Below are 18,991 nucleotides of genomic sequence, written 5' to 3'. Positions count from 1 at the left end.
AATATGATGTAATATAGTAGTATATTGCATGTTTGAGTTGCAGGACGTTGAAAAAATGCTTGGCATGTTTATTCAGAGGTGGGCACCCGTGTCTTTTTAACCTTGATAGATCAGGACAGGCTTCTAAGTAGATCAAGTAGACAATAAAACAAAAAGAAAACCTGACTATCACTCACGACTCAAACCCAAGTAGGACCCAGGAGCAGAGCAGAACTCAACTACAAGAAACAAGGATTAAACCTCAAGCAGACTTTGCTTACAAAAAAACATAAACCTAAAGTACACCTTTCAACAACAACACTCGGGTACACAGACAAACAACCTGAAAACCTGACACACAACTCAAAGAACTGACAAATCGTCTGTCAGGTGGAAACCTCATAATTATGTCCAAAACTGTTACTTTTCAGGATTCAAATTCAAAAGTAGCAAAAGTAGCAGATCTACAAGCTACTACTGCAAAGCTTGCAGATCTGCTACTTTTGTGTGACGCTGTAGTTATGATCAAGTAGGGCGTTAATCTATGAAAAAAAAGAACACAAAAGTTAGAATATGGAGATAAGATGTTTCTGCCCGACAGCGACTACATGTAGGCCCACTGTAGTCCCTGGGGATTATTAGGTGATCGGACACAGGTATAGGCTTGCAGATGACCTATAGTGACCGTGACACAGACAGGGACATCCATTCATTTATCGATGAGCAGCATAAAACGTTTCTCCAGAGATTGATTGCCTGAGTTGATTTTGACTTCATTGTTAATAGTAAAATTACTGACTTGTTCTGTGCTTGCATTATTCTGATTAGCTTCCAATCAGTGGACATGATGTCATGACATGGCATTATGATTCAGTAAGGCAAGGTAGATATCAGACAAAGTAGATATCGGGCAAAGTAGATATCGGGCCTTATCTTGCTTAAAGCTTTTAGGCATTTTCTTTTTACTATTTTGAAAAATATTTTTAAATAGTTCAAATAGACTATCCACAGATAGACTATTTTACAAAATAGTAAAAAAAATCCTAAAAAGTTTAGACATATGGGGTAAGGCAAGATAAGGCAAGATAGCATGCCCCACAAGAATCAGGCTCTCACTTCTTCTTTGTGTACTGAATGTGCACGTTCACAGTGCAATGTGTGTATATGTGCGCGTTCACGGTGCATTGTGTGTATGTGAATGTTCAGCATGCACACAGTGCAATGTGTGTATGTGTGCACGTTCACAGTGCAATGTGTGCATGTGCATGCTCACTTTGCAATGTGTGTATGTGCGTGTTCACAGTGCAATGTGTGTGTGTGTGTGTGTGTGTGTTCACTTGTACTCTGTGACAAGGGTGGGTTGTCGATTTGTTACTGATTAACAGGATAATGTTGGTGGCCGTTTTTTCAGTGCCCGGGTACTTTGCATACAGCCTTGAATATGTGCTTAGTATACTAAATGACCTCAGAGGATTTTACTGTGTATTGAATGTCTGCCAATGTGTGCCAACCAAACCATCACATCCACTGAGACAAACTTTGCCAGCATACTGAAAAATCATTTAGGGTTTATTAAGCCTTACAAAAAGAAAGACACAAACAGATCAAGCTGATTTAGGCTATAAAGTCCTCGGTCAACAATATAACATGGACAAAAATATCCAAGAAACATAAAAAAAGAATAACAGTGTTGTAGAAATCAGTACATTTTTACAGATGATTCAAGTTCTACTTATGAAGTAGATTGTATATGACAACCTCCAAGGTTTACATCATAATGTTTGAAAGCCAGTTGATCTCTCTGACATTGCTCATTAACTATCCTTATAATCTGACAGATCACAAAAAAAAAGAGAAAAGAAACAATGATGAAAATATTTCAAATGACTCACTGAGAGTTTAAATGGGTAAATCATCATTTTCAAGCACATTCTCCTTTTGCAACCTCCAACGACATTTGGCGCCTGCGCTGGCTTTTTCAAATACTCAGTATTTATTTGTGTTCCAAGGTGGGGTAGTAGGGAATGTTTCATTTAAGTGGGGTCAGAAGAACAGAGGATCCACCGCATGTTTCTCTGACACAAAGTTGGCCCATGCGGAATATCTCTTCCACCACGGCTGTATCTGCGCTCAGCTTCCCACCCCGACCTGTTCTCTGGCACTGTCTAAAGCCGATCTACAAGGCCACAACAAGTTGCGTGTGCCACACGTTGTGGGCTTGTAGATCTGCTATGTTAAGGGCCCTTCACACCAAGCACTATAGCTATATCGTTCGCCATTGTCTTTGTTATAGTTGCCATCCACTTAAGATAGAACAATTTTTTAAACTATATTTCTATAGTTAAAGCAGTTTTTTAAATATATATTTTTGGAGGCTTTTCTGTCTTTATTTGGATAGTACAGTGGAGAGAGACAGGACAGTGCGTCGCTTCGTGCTGTGCAGTGAGCTTGTACATCTGCTGGCACAAAACATTCTCAGATGGGGGGGGGGGGGGGTCTACGGCCAAATATATATACATTTGGGGGTTCTTGGAACGAAAAACTGAGAACTACTGAATTAGAAGGAATTTGTAGAATCGGCCTCAGGTCTTAATGGGTTAACCACTTGGTCATCAGCGGCCCTTCCGAGATACAGTCATAGTTATCGTGCTTGGTGTGAGCGGCCCTTTCGGTGTCTCCCTCTCCCACCTCCTCCTACTCCAGCACGTGCGAGTCTCCTTGCAGGCCTCTCAGCGTCCTCTCGTTGAACTGGTAGGTCAGCTTCCTCTTCACCTTGGAGATCTCCCCGGTGCGGGAGTAGTTCCTCAGCGCCCGCGCCATCTTCTGGTAGGTCATGGTCTTGCGGTTGCCCTTGCGCCGGCCCCAGAGCTGCGCCAGGCGCTCCTTGTTCTGGGAGGAGAACTGGAAGGTGCCGGAGGACGACTGGACCCACCAGATGCAGCTCCGCATGGACGGAGTCTGCAGCATCTCGAACAGGAACTGGAAGAGACGCTCCTTTCTCTTTCCTGTCCCAGGGGGGAAGGTCATAGAGCGGTAAATACACATGATGTGAGTGTGTTTGAGTGCAGTCTCTCATTGACTCACACAACTCAAACGTCATCCGTCTGTGCAACAGTAGCCCTAAAATGGCTGTGATATTACATACATTTCATGTATTCCAAATACACAGCCAGTATTACAGTAGATCGCTCCTATGTCCGCCCGGGTAGCAGCCTGATCTTCGCGGCATTAAACGTTGTCGCACTGCGTGTGTACTCACCCAATAATTTATTTCTGCTACTTGGAGTCACATACTGTCCACTAGTTTCATATCCATTTGAAAGTTCTGGCAGAAAACGCGTGTTTTGTAAAATATCTCCACTTTTCCACGAGCTGCACACAGACAACATTCTCTGTCGGCGACGGGGCCCGAAATGATTGCTGGACTGAAGATAATGAAAACTTCCTTTGAGGAGCACATACGTATGGGGCACACCCAATTGACAGGTGTGTTGCGATTGGTGTGGGGTAATTAATCACACCTGTCAAGTGTGTGTCCCATACATATGTGTTCCCCAAAGGAAGTTTCGGTGAGTTAACACGCAACACGGCTACGTTTAATGTCGCGAAGATCAGCCTGCTACCCGGGCTGGTATAGGAGCGATCTATGGCTGTGCATTTGGAATACATGAAATGCATGTAATATCACAGCCTTGCTAGTGCAACAGAAGTGCTGAAAATGCAAAGAAACTACAGCGGATGTCCACCTCCCAGGCCCACTTCCGTTTGGTCTTTGCAGTCGCGTAAATTTGTCCTACTGTATCCAATTAGTCAATGCATGTATTGTATGGCTTGCTGCTTAGCAGACATTTAAATCTATTTTCGTGACCGGAAATCACGAACAGATGACAGCTTCTGCCCTCGGCTTTCAGGAGGCGTAGTAACAGACTCCGTATAGCTTTTGAAGATAGTGAGAATAGTTGTCTGGCTTGAGAGACTAGTTTGAGTGTGATGTTGTTGTAGGTTAAGGACAATAGTCAGTCTATTCACAGCTTCTATTCACAGCTTCGGACAAACAATATATTGTGCTGTACATAAACATGGACCATTATTTTGACGTTTATGGCTTTACTTTTAGATTTCAAAGCATACTTATTTACACGCACATCGACGGTGGGTCTGGGCCAATGAAACTAACATGAAAAGAGGTAGAGCCTACACACCATTTTCCAAGTAAGGGATTTACTTTATTTGCGACAACGTTTCGATCTCACAGGATCTTCATCAGGTCAGTATAGTATTTACTTTTAGATTTCTTTTAGGAAGAGCCTTGTTGCTTGAAATGTCACTTTTGCAGATAAAAAATCCTGTTAATGGGGGCTAGTTGGTGTGCAGATTTGAATATTTTTTTAATTTTCTCCATAGTAATTAAATAGTTATAAAACTTACCTGAATAATCATGAATGACACTAATAAATATTGACGTCACGTGGTCATAGATCATGCACTTTAGTTTATGAATCAATCTTTTCTCTGGGGACCATTTTCAGCACAATAGCAATACGTGTGACAAAAATAAAGGCACCGTGAAATCGGAATATATCATTCAAGCAAGTTTCAAGTCTCATACAGTTTCATACTGAAATGAATGGAAGAAAAAAAATGATATGCTTTGGAAAACGGTCAGCACTACTATCAACTAAGTAGCCTATACTGTATGTTGTAGTCAAAGACCATGTATTTAGGTTGTGTGTGTGTGTGTGTGTGTGTGTGTGTGTGTGTGTGTGCGCGTGTTCGTGTGCGTGTGTGTGTGTGTGTGTGTGTGTGTGTGTGTGTGTGTGAGTGTGTACCTGAGAGTGGGGCGAGGGGCAGAGAGTCACTGTTCTTCCTGCCTCTCCTCTCGGATGGAGGGGAGTGGGGGTAGATGTAGTCCTGGTACTGCGACCCGCTGGACTGAGAATCAGAGTCACTGAATGTCTCGTAGGAATACACACTCTGGTCCTGAAACACACACACATACAAATGTAAGCTACAGCAATGTTTCAAAGAGCTGGTCAAGTGAATGAAGTCGTTACTGAATGAAACCAAGAAGAGCCTCAATATACAGCTTCAAAAGAACTTCATGTTATGTACTTGAAACAAAAAAAAGCAAAATATAAATAAAGACCCACACAGGTGACAGGTCCATTTCTTCACATATTGTTCTGCTGTCAGCCAAAGAGAGGTCAGTTTCTCGACAGAGTCTATCTCGTTGACTACTGTAATCCAATCTTCCTTGGTAGGTGGTGTGACCTGTAGCCACTTCCGGGTGATGGCTTTCTTACAAGCAACCAAAATGATTTTATAGATATATGAGTCATGAGGTCATGAGTTCAACAGCATTTGAAGACAGTGTGCAGGTTTTTTTTCTATTAGTACATGAAACAACAAAATTAAAGGAAAATACAGTATGTAAAATTAACATACCCAGTGGTTGTCATGTGGACTAGGCCAGGATGGAAGTGGGGCTTGTTCCTCACAATCATCGTTGGGGGTTTGTGGGCCATAATGCCACTCATATGCATGCTGACCTGACCAGCTATTCTCTGTGGAGAAAAAAACAACAACATAGCATTCTGTGAGCAAGATTATATATTTGGTGTTATGTAAAAACAGATTTAACAGACTAACACACGCACACTCACACGCACACGCACACACACACACACACACACACACACACACACAGGTCAAATGCTCTGTATGAACACTGCTGCCTTGCCTCTCCATCATAATCACCACTCAGGTGATGAAGATGCCGTCATCATCATCACCATCATAAGCACCCCTCCACCCACCCCCATGATGTCATTATAATCATCACCATCCTGACCAGTGTTATTTTTGACAAAAAAAAAATAGTTTTAGTCATAATCTTTTGACTACTATTCCATTTAGTTTTAGTCACATTTTAGTCATCTGAAATGTTTCCGTTTTTGTCTAGTTTTAGTCGACTAAATCTACTGTTGATTTAGTCGACTAAAAAGTATTTTGTCGGGCCGCGATGGCGTCGTAATGCCTTATTTATACTAAAAGCCGTTCTACAAGCTCACAACCCGTCGCAGTGAGCTTGTAGATCGGCTATTTTCGGAGCACATGAAAGCAAAAAATGACTTGTCTTAGTTCTACTGGATCTCTCCTCCACTATAGTCCCCCCCCCAACATTTTTGTCCAGTTTTTATTTGTTGACGAAATTATCAATACATTTAGTTGTAGTTTTAGTCATCATAGCTTTTTATTAGTTTTTATGCAGTTTTTGTGAGTGAAAAAAAGGTAGTCGCTCCAAATAGTTTTGTCATAGTTTTAGTCAACGTAATGAACACAGATCCTGACCTATGATCCGGGTGTCCTGGTGGGAGTGTGTGTGTGCGTGCGGTGGCGGGGCGTTGTTAGGCGGGCTGGCGGGCCTGGTGGCCGTAGGCTGGACCTCCAGCGAGTGCTCCTGCAGGTACTCTTCAATGACCTCCAGGTCCACCTCCGCTGAGGAGGAGCCCCCTCCTCCCATCCAAGCCCCTCGACCTGCGCTCAGCAGGCCCATCTCGGGCACGTAGACCATCTGAGAGTATAGAGGGGTGCGACAGTTAATCCACTTGGTTCTCAAACGTTTTCATGTCAGGGACCCCCCCCAAATTGATATGTATTTGGCCGCGGATCCCCCATCTGATAAGGTTTAGAAGATATGAAAATAGAAGATCTGCTGTTTTCGCTATTTCTTGCACAACGCTGTTGTGCGACGAAGAATAAAATAGGGCTTAAGTGGTTCATCGATTTGTTCATATTTAAAATTTCAAAATATATACCAACATCTTTTTTCAATGAATCTATAAAAAGTAATCAATACAATAATCGCTGAGAAAATAATCAATAGTTGCAGCTCTACATCTGAGAAACACAGAGACAGGGACATTTGGTGAGACAGGGACATTAAACTTAATTGCACGCCGGTGTCTGGCACCAAAATGCCAAACTACAAGCTTGTGATCTTATAGATCTGATATATTTTCAGTGCGCGACACTGTATAACAACAGTAGCAACAAAGTATATCGAGCCCCCTTCATTATAAAGCAGAGAAATCACTTTGCATGAGGGGGTGGCGTTTATTATCTTCCATTAATCCAAGCCTGGGGCAGTGCTGCTAACACTCTACTGTATGAGTCATGATTACCTGCTGCTGCTCCTGGCACTGAGACATGCCTACTACTGTCTGGAGCTCTGTCAAACTGTACTGGATATTGTCAGTGTCGGGCAGAAACCTCCTATCTCCATAATTATTTTTAACCTTTTGTGTTTTTTTCGTAAATTAACGCCCTACTTGATCATACTACAGCGTCACACAAAAGCATCAAAAGTAGCAAATCCATAAGCTCAAAACACGGCACGAAGCGTTTTGAGCTTTTGAATTTGAATCCTGAAAAGTAACAGTTTTGGACATATGAGGTTTCTATCCGACAGAGACGATATCGTTTGCTTATCGTCATAGAATATAGATCAATCCCCATCAACTTGTGCTCTGTGTTTTTATTAACCATGATGCAACTCACTTGAAATTATTACAATAAAAAAGGCGGTCCATGGTCTCTAATGGGTCTGTCTGTCTGTGACATGAGAAAGTTCACTGATCCAAGAGCGCAGCGCAATTGAACCCACAACCCAGGATGTTATACCAGCTCATTATCTGATTCAGTCACCATGTCTAAGCCCCTTAAATAATCCTTGTTATTACAGCAGTGCATTTTATAATTTGCGAGTGACTTTGCATGGCGGGCGCACGTTACTGATCTCCAGAACAACAAACTGATGGTGTCAGCAGAGCAGGCTGGTTGCAGGCTGCTGTTTGGAAACATTCCAGGCATTAATACTGTGACCCTAGCTAGCGTGTGTTTTCTACTTTGACTGGCAAATTTATGCAAGTGTTTTTTTTTTGCCTCCCCCACTCAGTGACCAGACCAGTTAACACCAGTGTATGTATGGTACTTCATGGCAGTAGTTCTCAAACTTTTTCGTACCAATGACCCCCAAATTGATATATATATATTTGGCTACGGACCCCCATCTGAAAATACGTTGTGCCCCAGAAGAGAAGATCATTTGTATTCAAAAATTCAAAACTATTCAAAATCTTCCAAACATTTTTCAAAACCTTTCAAAAAATAGAATATGTACAAGCTCGAAGTGCCGCGCTGTGAGCTTGTATAACTGCTATTTTTGAATAGCCAACATATAAAATATGGATAAAGTGGTTAAAATGATTGTGATGCTATATTAACAAATTTAGCTGGGGGACCCCCTGGTACGCCCCCAAGGACCCCTGGGACTTTGAGAACCACTACTTTATAGATGCCATTTTTTACCATATCCCCAGCAACCCACCTCACACCTTAAGCCCCTCTATACTTTGTTGTCCGACAAAATAGAACAAAAAAAATTGCTGATCTACAAGCTCATAACACGTCATGAAATGATTGGAGACCTTTGGAAGTTTTGCCCAAAAAAGGGACGCCATGTTGAAAGTGGTCAATATTGTTAATATTATAGATCAGTGCCAGCTCTAGCGAGCACTCAAGGCATCCCTAATATTCCAGTGTTATATTTCATATCACTGTATTAAATATAGTCACTGTGGAAATAATGAAAATAACCAATCCACAATATCACAATGCTCACAATGTGTCACGCTGTGAGCTTGTAGATCTGCTAATTTCATTACTTTTGTGCGACACTCTTATTTGATGAAGTAGGGAATTAATTTATTAAAAAAAAACATAAAAAGTTTAAATATGGAGATACAAGGTTTCTGCCTGACAGCAACGCATAGTCAGTGAACACCTGCATATATAAGTAGTAGATGGATTATAAGGTATCTAGTGATAGTGTCTATGTATTAGTAGACAACCTCTCCTTATGCAATAAATCTTCTTTACTCTACACAGTATACACATCATCATGATAATTATGCAAAAACAACTGGCTACTGTGATAGTGAAACGGTTATACCCTGTGTGTGCTTCATTGGCTAAGAGACAAAATAAAATAGCGTAGACATACACTCACCGTTTGCAATGTTGCCAGCATGCTGCTTTAAGTGTAATCTGAAAAAAAGAGAAAGAGAACACATTCATTAAATACCAGCAGAGTTGCACGGAATACCTGAGGAAGTGAAAGCACGTCAGCCTATTGTCGACTGTGTTTGCTACAAAACAAAACCAGCATGCAGGCACACAGTGAAGTCCTCAGTGTTTCATGTATTAGTTTGTAACTCTGAGAGTGAACAAATGCAACCAAATGGACATGTAAGAGTTAAAGGAGCAGTTCACCACAAAAAAATACTTATTTTCTATCAATTACACACCCCATGAAGCCTTGAATTCATGGAGATTTTTTTGTTTTTGTGCCAATAATTTGATGACCGGGTCATCGGTCAGTGGGAGACTCAATTGAGTCTCCTCCCAGAGACTCTGCCGGTCATCAAATTATTGGCTCAGGAATGCGACAAAAACAAAAAAGATCCCCATGAATTCAAGCTCTTCATGCAGGTGTGTAATTGTTAGAAAATAAGTAATGTTTTGGGTCAACTACTCCTTTAAATACATTCTCTAGGATTTTACAGTGCAGATTAAAAAAACAATAATACTAATACATAATTAATCAGATTTAAATGTGGGAGAGGCAAATAGACAGCTGTACCTTGTGGTCTTCCTTCCAGTGATATCCTCAGAGCAGCAGTGAGTTAGTTATCCTTCAGAGAGAGAGAGAGAGAGGTGATGACAGACAGAGACCTGTAGAGGTGTGTGAGCAACACTCACCTGTGTGATGATGCTCAATCCCTCACAACCTCTCTTATACGCTCTGAGCTAGTTTTTTTTTTTTTTTTACAGCCCTCTCTCTCTATTTCCCTCCCTCCCTTCCTCCCTCCTCCCCATCTCTCTCTCTCTCTCTCTCTCCCCCCTCCCTCCCTCCCCCTGGCCAAGTCTCTTATCAGTAAAGAATTATTTCTCACCATCGTGCCAGGTGAACGCAGCATGGGTTGGTGTTTTTCCCCCCCCTCCCCCCCTCTCTAACTGCAGATGTATTATATTGTTGTCATATTATCTGCAGATGCCAATTGTGCCTATAATTATTCTGTGGTCTATTATGTATTAGTTTAGGATGCCACAATTGGAAACAAGCCCCGAGGACTTTTTTTTGTGTTATCCTTTTAGCCTAAATGTCTTGACTACCTCGTGCCGTTTACATCTCTGTCTAATAAAGTATTCAATCAATCAATGAATCAATGGTTGGCAGATTTTGTTAATACACATCCAAGGGAGATCAAATATGTTGCTATATACCTCTGTCTCTCTCTCTCTCTCTCGCACGCACACTTTTGAAAACTACTGTAGTAGCACTAGTAAAACTCTGTCTTTGTGGTAAATGCTTGCTATGAAAGTCATTTTTCATTCGACGGTTTAAGTTTGACTGAATTCTTGCATAGCTCATTAGTTTCAGTGACATTTCAGTAAAATGTGTTGCAAAACTGTGGTTTCCTATCTTTGGTACAAGAAGCAAATCTCCTCTGCTAATAAGTCGACGTATAAGAACAAAATGTACAAACATACACACACGCACACACACACACACACACACACACACACACACACACACACACACACACACACACACACACACACACACACACACACACACACACACACACACACACACACACACACACACACACACACACACACACCACATCCCTATATGTGAGTCCTGCTTTGTCAGCAGGTCCTCAGTGATCCCATGACTCATTGTCATTGTCTCTGTCAAGTGAAAACGGGTGTAAACTGTCCAAAGAAACGGTTACTTTTAAGGGTTCAAATTCAAAAGTAGCTAAAGCTGGCACACAAAACAAAAGCTTCAAAAGTAGCAGATCCGCAAGCTGGAAACGCAGCGTGAGGCGACGCGTTTTGAGCTTGTAGATCTGCTACTATTGAAGCTTTTGTTTTGTGTGACACTGTAGCATGATCAAGTAAGGCGTTAATTTACGAAAAAACACAAGAAGTTAAAATATGGACATAAGGCATCAACGTCATGTTTCTTTTTCTTCTCACATACTGTGTATTACCTTAATACCTTAATAATAAAAACATACACCATAATTCCTTGGTTCTTCAACAGGGGGTCCAGGTCCCCAGTTACTACATGGCTACAGTTACTCCATTGACTCTCTGCATCATCAATCTGCATCTTAAAAATATTAATTTGTCTGATTTGCTGCTTATCAAAAAGGCACACAGTAAAATGAGTGTTAATTTAATACATTTGTAACTGAACGTACAAATTCAACCAAATGGAGCTGTGTATGATTTTACTGTGCAGTAGTGCTAGTAGTCTAATCTCTGTGTGTCACTATGTTAACAGTTGGACGCGATGGAAAAACATTGTAATACGTGCATTAAGTGAAAATGTAATTTTGACATCAAGTCTGAAATGCACACCATGTTGAATCAAAACGCCAGTGACAAGTCTGACTGTGGTTATACCGGGCAGTAGTGGCTTTACTGTACAATATGAATTTGTTTTGAATCATTGAACAATTGAACCATTGTTAAATGGAAGTATTAAATGGAAGTATCAAAATATCAATAAAAAATCCGCTGACACTGACCTTCCTCTTCCTTTGAAATGTAAACAAACAACAGGTATTGCATCAGTCACAGCCAGGCCTGGAATTTCATCATTTTAGAGGCAATGCCACTTCCATTTTTTGAGGGCACAAAGGCCAAATGCCAGGGCAGGAAGGCCATCAAATAAAACAAGATTTTAGTCCATTGAAAGAATTAATTGAATTTAAGGGTTAAGGATGATTTAATGAATTGAATATGTAGACTATTTGCAGTGAAATAAAAAGAAAAAAAGGTATTTACAATCTGATCCATTATCAGCCCTGCACCAATCAAAGTTACTGGATTGGTTTAAAGATGGGGACTCAGGGGAGTTAAGAATTAAGAATCTCAACAAAAGACACTGGTGTCTACATGACAAGAAAGAGACGGAGGAGAAAGCGGTACAGTCAGCTGGGGCATTAGGCCACTAGTGGCCACACAGGGCATGCCATGTTTTTGAGGGGCACCAGGCCAAACTGAGGGGCGATGACGGCCATGGCCTTCGTGGCCTCCCTGAAATTCCTGCCCATGACACAGCACTTCACTCACTTGTGTGAAGCTTTGCAACGCTTGTTTATTGTTTGTTCCTTCTTATGCATCGTGTTGTATTGAACTAGACGTGGTTTCCAGACCCTGCCTGGCAAGTGTGACGATGTGTAATTCATGGTATGTGTGTGTGTGTGTGTGTGTGTGTGTGTGTGTGTGTGTGTGGCTCTGTGGCTTGTTTAGCTGGGGACTTCCCTTGCCTCTCATAATGTGAGAAACAGCACAGAATAATGCTGAGCTTGCAAACATTGATCCTCAATCAAATTCAGTAGTGTATGTAAGATGCACACCCATCTACAGTTATGAAAATATTGAGATTTCATCATTTAATAATGCCAGAAAAGCAAACCTACATGATACATGAATAACTTTGTATGGCAATTAATTCCTCCCTAAACATTTCTGTGTTGACACTGCTGTATCCTACTGGCTCGCCTGCCAGCGAGGAGCCCCCACCGGGAAGGACGTAGCACCTTCGTCCTACTCCTCCCGTTCAACATTCCCTGCCGGGCTGCCGACAGGTCATTTGCTCGTATAGAAATACACATATATCGCTGCTGTCGTGGCAGAAACGTCTTATCTCCGTATTGTAACACCCTTTCGCAAATTAACGCCTTGCTTGATCATCCTACAGCAGGGGTCTTCAACAGGGGGTCCGGGACCCCTAGGGGGTCCTCAGAGTTACTGCAGGGGGTCCGGCAAATCTTTGTGTGATATGTTTTTTTTTTTGTTTACCATAACCACTTGAACCCTAGCATCCCTTTTTCTGAGGAGAACTTTAGCCAAAAATAGCAGATCTACAAGCTCACAACGCCTCGCAGCGCGAGGCGTTGTGAGCTTGTAGATCTTCTATTTTTGGCAAAGAGGTATGGGCGTAGAGGAAAAAAAGAGCAGCCCTAATTTAAAAAAAAAAGTTATATAGAGGGGGTCCCTGCTTAATCTCTCTCTCAGCTAGGGGGTCCCTGGCCTGAAAACGTTGAAGACCCCTGTCCTACAGCGTCACACAAAAGCATCAAAACGTGTTTTGAGCTTGTGGATCTGCTATTTTTGGAGCTTAAAACAATGTTGTTGTTTTTTAAGTTAAAATGTACATTCTATTTGCCATTCTAAAAGACTTGTGAGGAATGGTGTCTGTCTGTCTGTCAGCATAAATCAGCATAAACCATATGACCTCATTCAGTGATATGTGAGGTATGTCTGTGCACGTGCACATGCGAGCGTGAGTGTGTGTGTGTGTGTGTGTGTGTGTGTGTGTGTGTGTGTGTGTGTGTGTGTGTGCGTGTGCGTGCGTGTGCGTAGCGTACGTACGCAGTGTTTAAACAGTGTGCTGTATTATCTCATTATGTCCATATTGATAAACACCGGAATGGTCCTTACAGGAAAAACCACACTGACTTTACAACTGACGTTTTAGATTTAGAATGGGAATTCATCACACTGAAATACTGCCTGTTCCTTGTAAACCTTGTAAATCAGAGTTGCCTGGATTGCAACAGATAATACTGTAGATGTATGGTAGGTGGTTGGGAGGGTCACCAGGTGAAAGTGACTTAACCGCGTTCAATCCGAGAACGCATACTGTGTAATATTACAGTTTTTTATATATTCTTTTACTTAAGTTGCTATAATATCAGCGGTTCTCAAACTTTTTCATGTCAAGAACCACCCAGAATTATACGTATTTGTCCATGGACCCCCATCTAAAAAGGAATTGTTCCAGTGACCCCAACAGAAGCAAAGATTTGAGTAAAAAAATGTATACATTTGCATATATTTGCACACATTTTCATGACCCCCCCCCCCAATTAGCAGGTTGGCGCCTTGGACAGTTCCCCCTGCCCTCTGTGTGTGTGTGTGTGTGTGTGTGTGTGCCCACGCGTTGTGAACTTGTAGTCCACAATTTTGCAATCTTTGAATTCGGGCTTACGTGGTAACTTTTGTGCCACCCTCTAGTTTTTATGAAATGACGCTTCTGAATGATCATGGTAACAGAACAAAACAAAAACAAACCTATCATACTGCAATAAAGAATTTGATTGATTGATTTATTTGGGTGACAGCAAGTATATGATGTTAGTCATTTTGGTTTAATTTATTGGACGAAATCATCATTAGCTGAATCAAGGTTCGACTTGATAGGTACGTCATTGCATAATCACAGGTGTCTAAATACTGTATGCTTTATAGAGATCAAGGGCCATATCAAAAAATGCAATTTATTACTATTTTGAAAAACATTTTCAAACAGTTCAAATAGCCGATCTACAAGCTCACAACGAGTCGATGTAGATTGGAATTTTTAAATGTTTTTCAAAACAAATAACAACAAACAAAAAATAGGGCTAATATGTTTAGGGATAAGGGGTAATGAGGGTGGCGAGCAAGATAGAGCCCCAAGGGTCAAAGTAGAATAATGTAATAAAGTAACAGATGTACAACAATAAAACAGTAAACCGATATAACAATAAAACACGGGCGTAGCAGCACTGAGCTTGTAATTTAGCGGTAAGAGTGAAAATAAGTAAGTCAATAGAGTCCGCCTCTCTGATGGAGCTTGGTAGTTCATTCCATAGAAGTGTCGCGCAATGGGATCTGATGATTTATTTATTTATTTAACCTGAGGCTGATTCTACAAAATGCCATCTAAATCAGTTTCTCAAACTCTTTTTGTGCCAAGGACCCCCCAAATGATATGTATTTGGCAGTGGACCCCCATCCGAAAATGTTTTGTGCCAGGGACCCCCAGAAGAGAAGATTTGTGATAAAAAATAATAAATTATTACATTTTTTTTAAAAACACTTTAAAAAATGTTCAAAAATAGCAGATGTACAAGCTCGCAGACGAGACCGCAGACACATTAAGCATAATAGCCAGTATGGCCAGTAGTATGACAAGCGCACTCTGTGTGGGTCAAAATACAACAACGTTCTGCCTTTCACATGAGACGGTAACTTGGTACAACTGCATGATGATGTGCGGGGAATTCTGATATTTCATGTTCAGTAATACAGTATCTCTCCCCCTTTGCTCAACTGGTTTCTCCACTGACTCCTTAAAATCCCTCCTGCCGCTGACTACATGTATACTCTTAAAATCACAACAGTGCATTTACTCAACGGCATAGCATGTAACTTCGCCCTGTGTTTACATAATATAACAATAATAAAAAAAATTACCAATCATTTCCCCAGCACTTATCAGACACTGGAATTGTGTGGTGGTGGTTTTTGTTTTACCAAAACAAACAGTGAAAACACCAAAATACAGTGAGAGGGCAGTGTGTTTCTGCAGTTAAACACCACCACACTACTCCAGTGACTGATAGCTGCGCTTATAGAGGGAACTGATTGGTAAAAAAAAAAAATATATATATATATAATTTTGTTGTGTAAACACAGGGCTACTGTATGTTACATGTTATGCCTTTAACTAGAAATTAAATATGGCAAGGATGAATTTGTGTAAATGTATAACAGCATATGAATGTGTGTGCCCCTTCATTCATTTACATACATTTCCATTTGCATGTAGTGGTATTGTCTGATAAGAACAATCCCACAAATGTTTATACTCTAACCACATGAACGCTGGCGACCATATTCTGGGCATGTCGCACAGATGTTAGGTCCTACATATACATAACACTGCAGTGTGTGTGTGTGTGTGTGTGTGTGCTTCATAAAGACAGCATTCTCCAGATGGTCAGCCCGGCGGTCACACCTGGGAAAATCACTGGTACTATTGGCTCAGCTGCCATACTTTTTTCAGCTAATAAATACGCACGCGCACACACACACACACACACACACACACACACACACACACACACACACACACACACACACACACACACACACACACACACACACACACACACACACACACACACACACACACACACACACACACACACACACACACACACACACACACACGCCCAAAACTAGGGAGGTTTTAAAGTGATTAATGAATGTATGATTGCAGAAAGAAAGCACGTGTCTATAAGTGTCTGATCTAAAATCTGATCTGAAAAAAACCAAAACATTCAGAGGTGGATGAAATATGAATAAAAGCCCTGAATTCTGAGATTAAATGTGATTGCAAACCCCTGGAACCCCAAATGAACACCCCTAATCTCATTGTATATGAGTATCTATGTTCCCCAGGTCCCCCCTAACCCTAAACCCTAAGGCCATTCCACACCAATGATTCGCCATGCAACTCCGTGCAACATGCAACTACTTTCAACTACTTGCAACCGTTATCCCCAATGGCAGTTGCAAGGAGTTGCATTGGTGTGGTTGACCTTAAAACTGTTTTGTTGCAAGGAGTTGCGGCTAGTTGCATTGGTGCGGTTTGGCCTTAACCCTAACCCTATAACCTTAACCCTAATCCTAAATTAAGTGGGTAACATAGAACCTGCTCTGTCTGCCGTGACGGCAGACAGAGCAGGTTCTATGTTACCCACTTAATTTAGGATGCCGTGGCAGCAGCATGTTGTTCCGTAACAGTTAAGACCACATTGTTTTGTTTGGTTGTTTTTCATTGGCATCGTGCCAGCTCGCCTGTGCTGTGGGCATAACAGCCTGCCACACATGAACACACACATGCATGTGTAAGCTCCTTTTATTCAAATATTTCTCGTCATTCGTCGTCTATGCGTTCATGAATGATGATTGTACTACACATAATTGATTTTTACGTTTTGTGAGCTGAACTCCACCGACCCGTTCCCTTTTGTTTGTTCTCCTGTAATCATTACGGAAAATGTAAATGACACTTCCAAGACGGGAGCGCTGTATAAATAGACTTGATAAACACGTTTGGGAAAACCCTCTGTCCAGAGAGTGAAATGAGTGGCGGTTAGGATTCCTATAATTCAAGCTTGCACCTGTAGACATCGTGCTAAGGTGATAAGGCCAGGGACACATAGGATCCGTCCTGCGCAGACAGACATAGGGGATGGGGGGGAATTTGATCCCTGTTGTTTAACCAGGTCGAGCAGTTATGTATCATATGTGATACATTTTCTCAATAACTGCTCTGCTGGAAGCTTTCCGTGCCGTGCCGGCCGTTCATAAACATGTGGGGAAAGTTATGATAAGCTGAGAATATCTGTCACAGAACTAAATATAAACTCTGGATAGTACTGACTGACTGAGGTTCTGTAAACGCAAAGCTTTTGGAAAGATAAGGACTAGATTTTTTGGAATGTCTTTGAGGCTGCTATCACTGGTGGTAATTTGTGGTCGTGAGGATCTACGAATACAGGAAGAGTTTGAACACATCAAAGCATAACGCCATCAACAATGTTTAGCATCTGTGGTTGACGTATTAACAGTGACATCCTCTGTGTTAATTAAACACACACACACACACACACACACACACACACACACACACACACACGCACGCGCGCGCAATGACTATGCGTTAGGCCTGTTGATTTAAATGGATTCAACTGCTATTTGTCCTATACAGCAACGGAAAAAAATGGAACCAGCATCACACTGACTGGCCTGCAGTTGTAAGCCTATCTTATAACAACTCTGACCAGCACACGCACACACCCCACCCCACACACACACACACACACACACACACACATTCATTCATATAACTGAGTGGTCATGTCTGTAAGTGTCCAGGTGTAGTGAGTTTACAGTTAGAGGCGAGCCCTCAGGATTACTGAACACTCACCATACGCAAATCACCTGCACACACGCAGGCTTGCGGGGAATCCCCCTCACACCCTGGCACAAAGGGGTGTGTGTGTGTCTGTGTGTGTGTGTGTGTGTGTGTGTGTGTGTGTGTGTGTGTGTATGTGTGAACCAGTGTGTCCAGGGACAAAGCCGCACCCCCCCCCCCCCCCCCCCCTTCCCAGTGGCTACAATGTTTGGATTGGGGTTGCGTTCACTTTTCATAATAGCCACTCAAGGGCATGTTTATCATGATGGTGGAAAAGGTGCATGGTAAATGATTCACACTGGCCTTTTCATTGGACCTGTGATTCTGGGATAAAGCCTCAGTTATCTAAATGAATTGAAAATAGCTGGCGAGCTACTTGTAGATCTGCTATTTTCGGCACGTGACACCAACTCACAACCAAGTATAAATCAACTTTAAATCAGGGAATAGGCTACTGGAGGTTTGGGATGGAATTGACCTTTTGTGGACTATGTAGTTGAACTTGACACGCGCTGATGCTCTGCACCTTAATGTCTATATCATGAACAGTATATACCAGCACTATGCTCATGCGAATTATGTCTAAACTTCATGTACGCACTGCACGGATGGATATGCTATGTGTAAACATTGTAACATTTCGTACCCCAAGCTGGAATCGAATTTCGGTCTTCAGCTCGGCAGGTAACAAGCAACGCCGAGCTGGAGACCGGGGTTCGATTCCAGCTCGGGGTGCAAAACGTTACTTTGGCGTCAGAAGTGGGATTAGTGTAGGGACTATGTAGGGACTTTTGGGGTGCAGGGTTTTGCGGAGTCGCTACAATATGTAGATACCTATTTGTTTTAGATTTGTTTTCTTGCCCCCCCCCCCCCCAAGAACAAAATAATGAAGGAACTTGCACAAAAAACGAATTTTACCCACTGTTTTACAGTAAACCTGCAATGTGGCAATTAACGAGGATTCTAATTATAGGAATGTCATGTTATCAGGCCAAACTTATTATGTGTACAGGTACAGCATGAACTATACATATCGTCTCTGTCGGGTGGAAACCTCATATGTCCAAAACAGTTACTTTTCAGGATTCAAGTAAAAAAACTGGCAAAAGTGGC

General features: G+C 41.7%; 1 protein-coding gene across 3 annotated transcripts in view; it reads right to left on the bottom strand.

Moving 5' to 3' along the window:
• Window positions 1–1,607: 1,607 nt before the first annotated feature.
• LOC311052818 (uncharacterized protein) overlaps window positions 1,608–18,991 on the bottom strand; it is an 85,528-nt gene continuing 68,144 nt past the window's right edge. The window contains exons 2-7 of one of the 3 annotated variants that reach the window (XM_084068035.1): window positions 9,683–9,734; window positions 9,050–9,087; window positions 6,331–6,553; window positions 5,425–5,543; window positions 4,809–4,959; window positions 1,608–2,984 (exon numbers count right to left, since the gene is read on the bottom strand). In XM_084068035.1, coding sequence (XP_083924161.1) covers window positions 2,674–2,984; window positions 4,809–4,959; window positions 5,425–5,543; window positions 6,331–6,553; window positions 9,050–9,070 — 825 coding nt within the window. In that variant the 5' untranslated portion in view covers window positions 9,071–9,087; window positions 9,683–9,734 and the 3' untranslated portion in view covers window positions 1,608–2,673. Of the gene's footprint in view, window positions 2,985–4,808; window positions 4,960–5,424; window positions 5,544–6,330; window positions 6,554–9,043; window positions 9,088–9,682; window positions 9,796–18,991 lie in introns of those variants that run through there. The other 2 variants (XM_084068033.1, XM_084068034.1) reach the window with 2 other exon arrangements.

Source organism: Gymnoscopelus microlampas, assembly GCF_963454915.1.
Source record: "Gymnoscopelus microlampas genome assembly, chromosome: 10".
Classification (NCBI taxonomy): Eukaryota; Metazoa; Chordata; class Actinopteri; order Myctophiformes; family Myctophidae; genus Gymnoscopelus; species Gymnoscopelus microlampas.
Note: the sequence above shows the minus strand (reverse complement) of the source record. Positions and strands in the feature narration are given on the sequence as shown.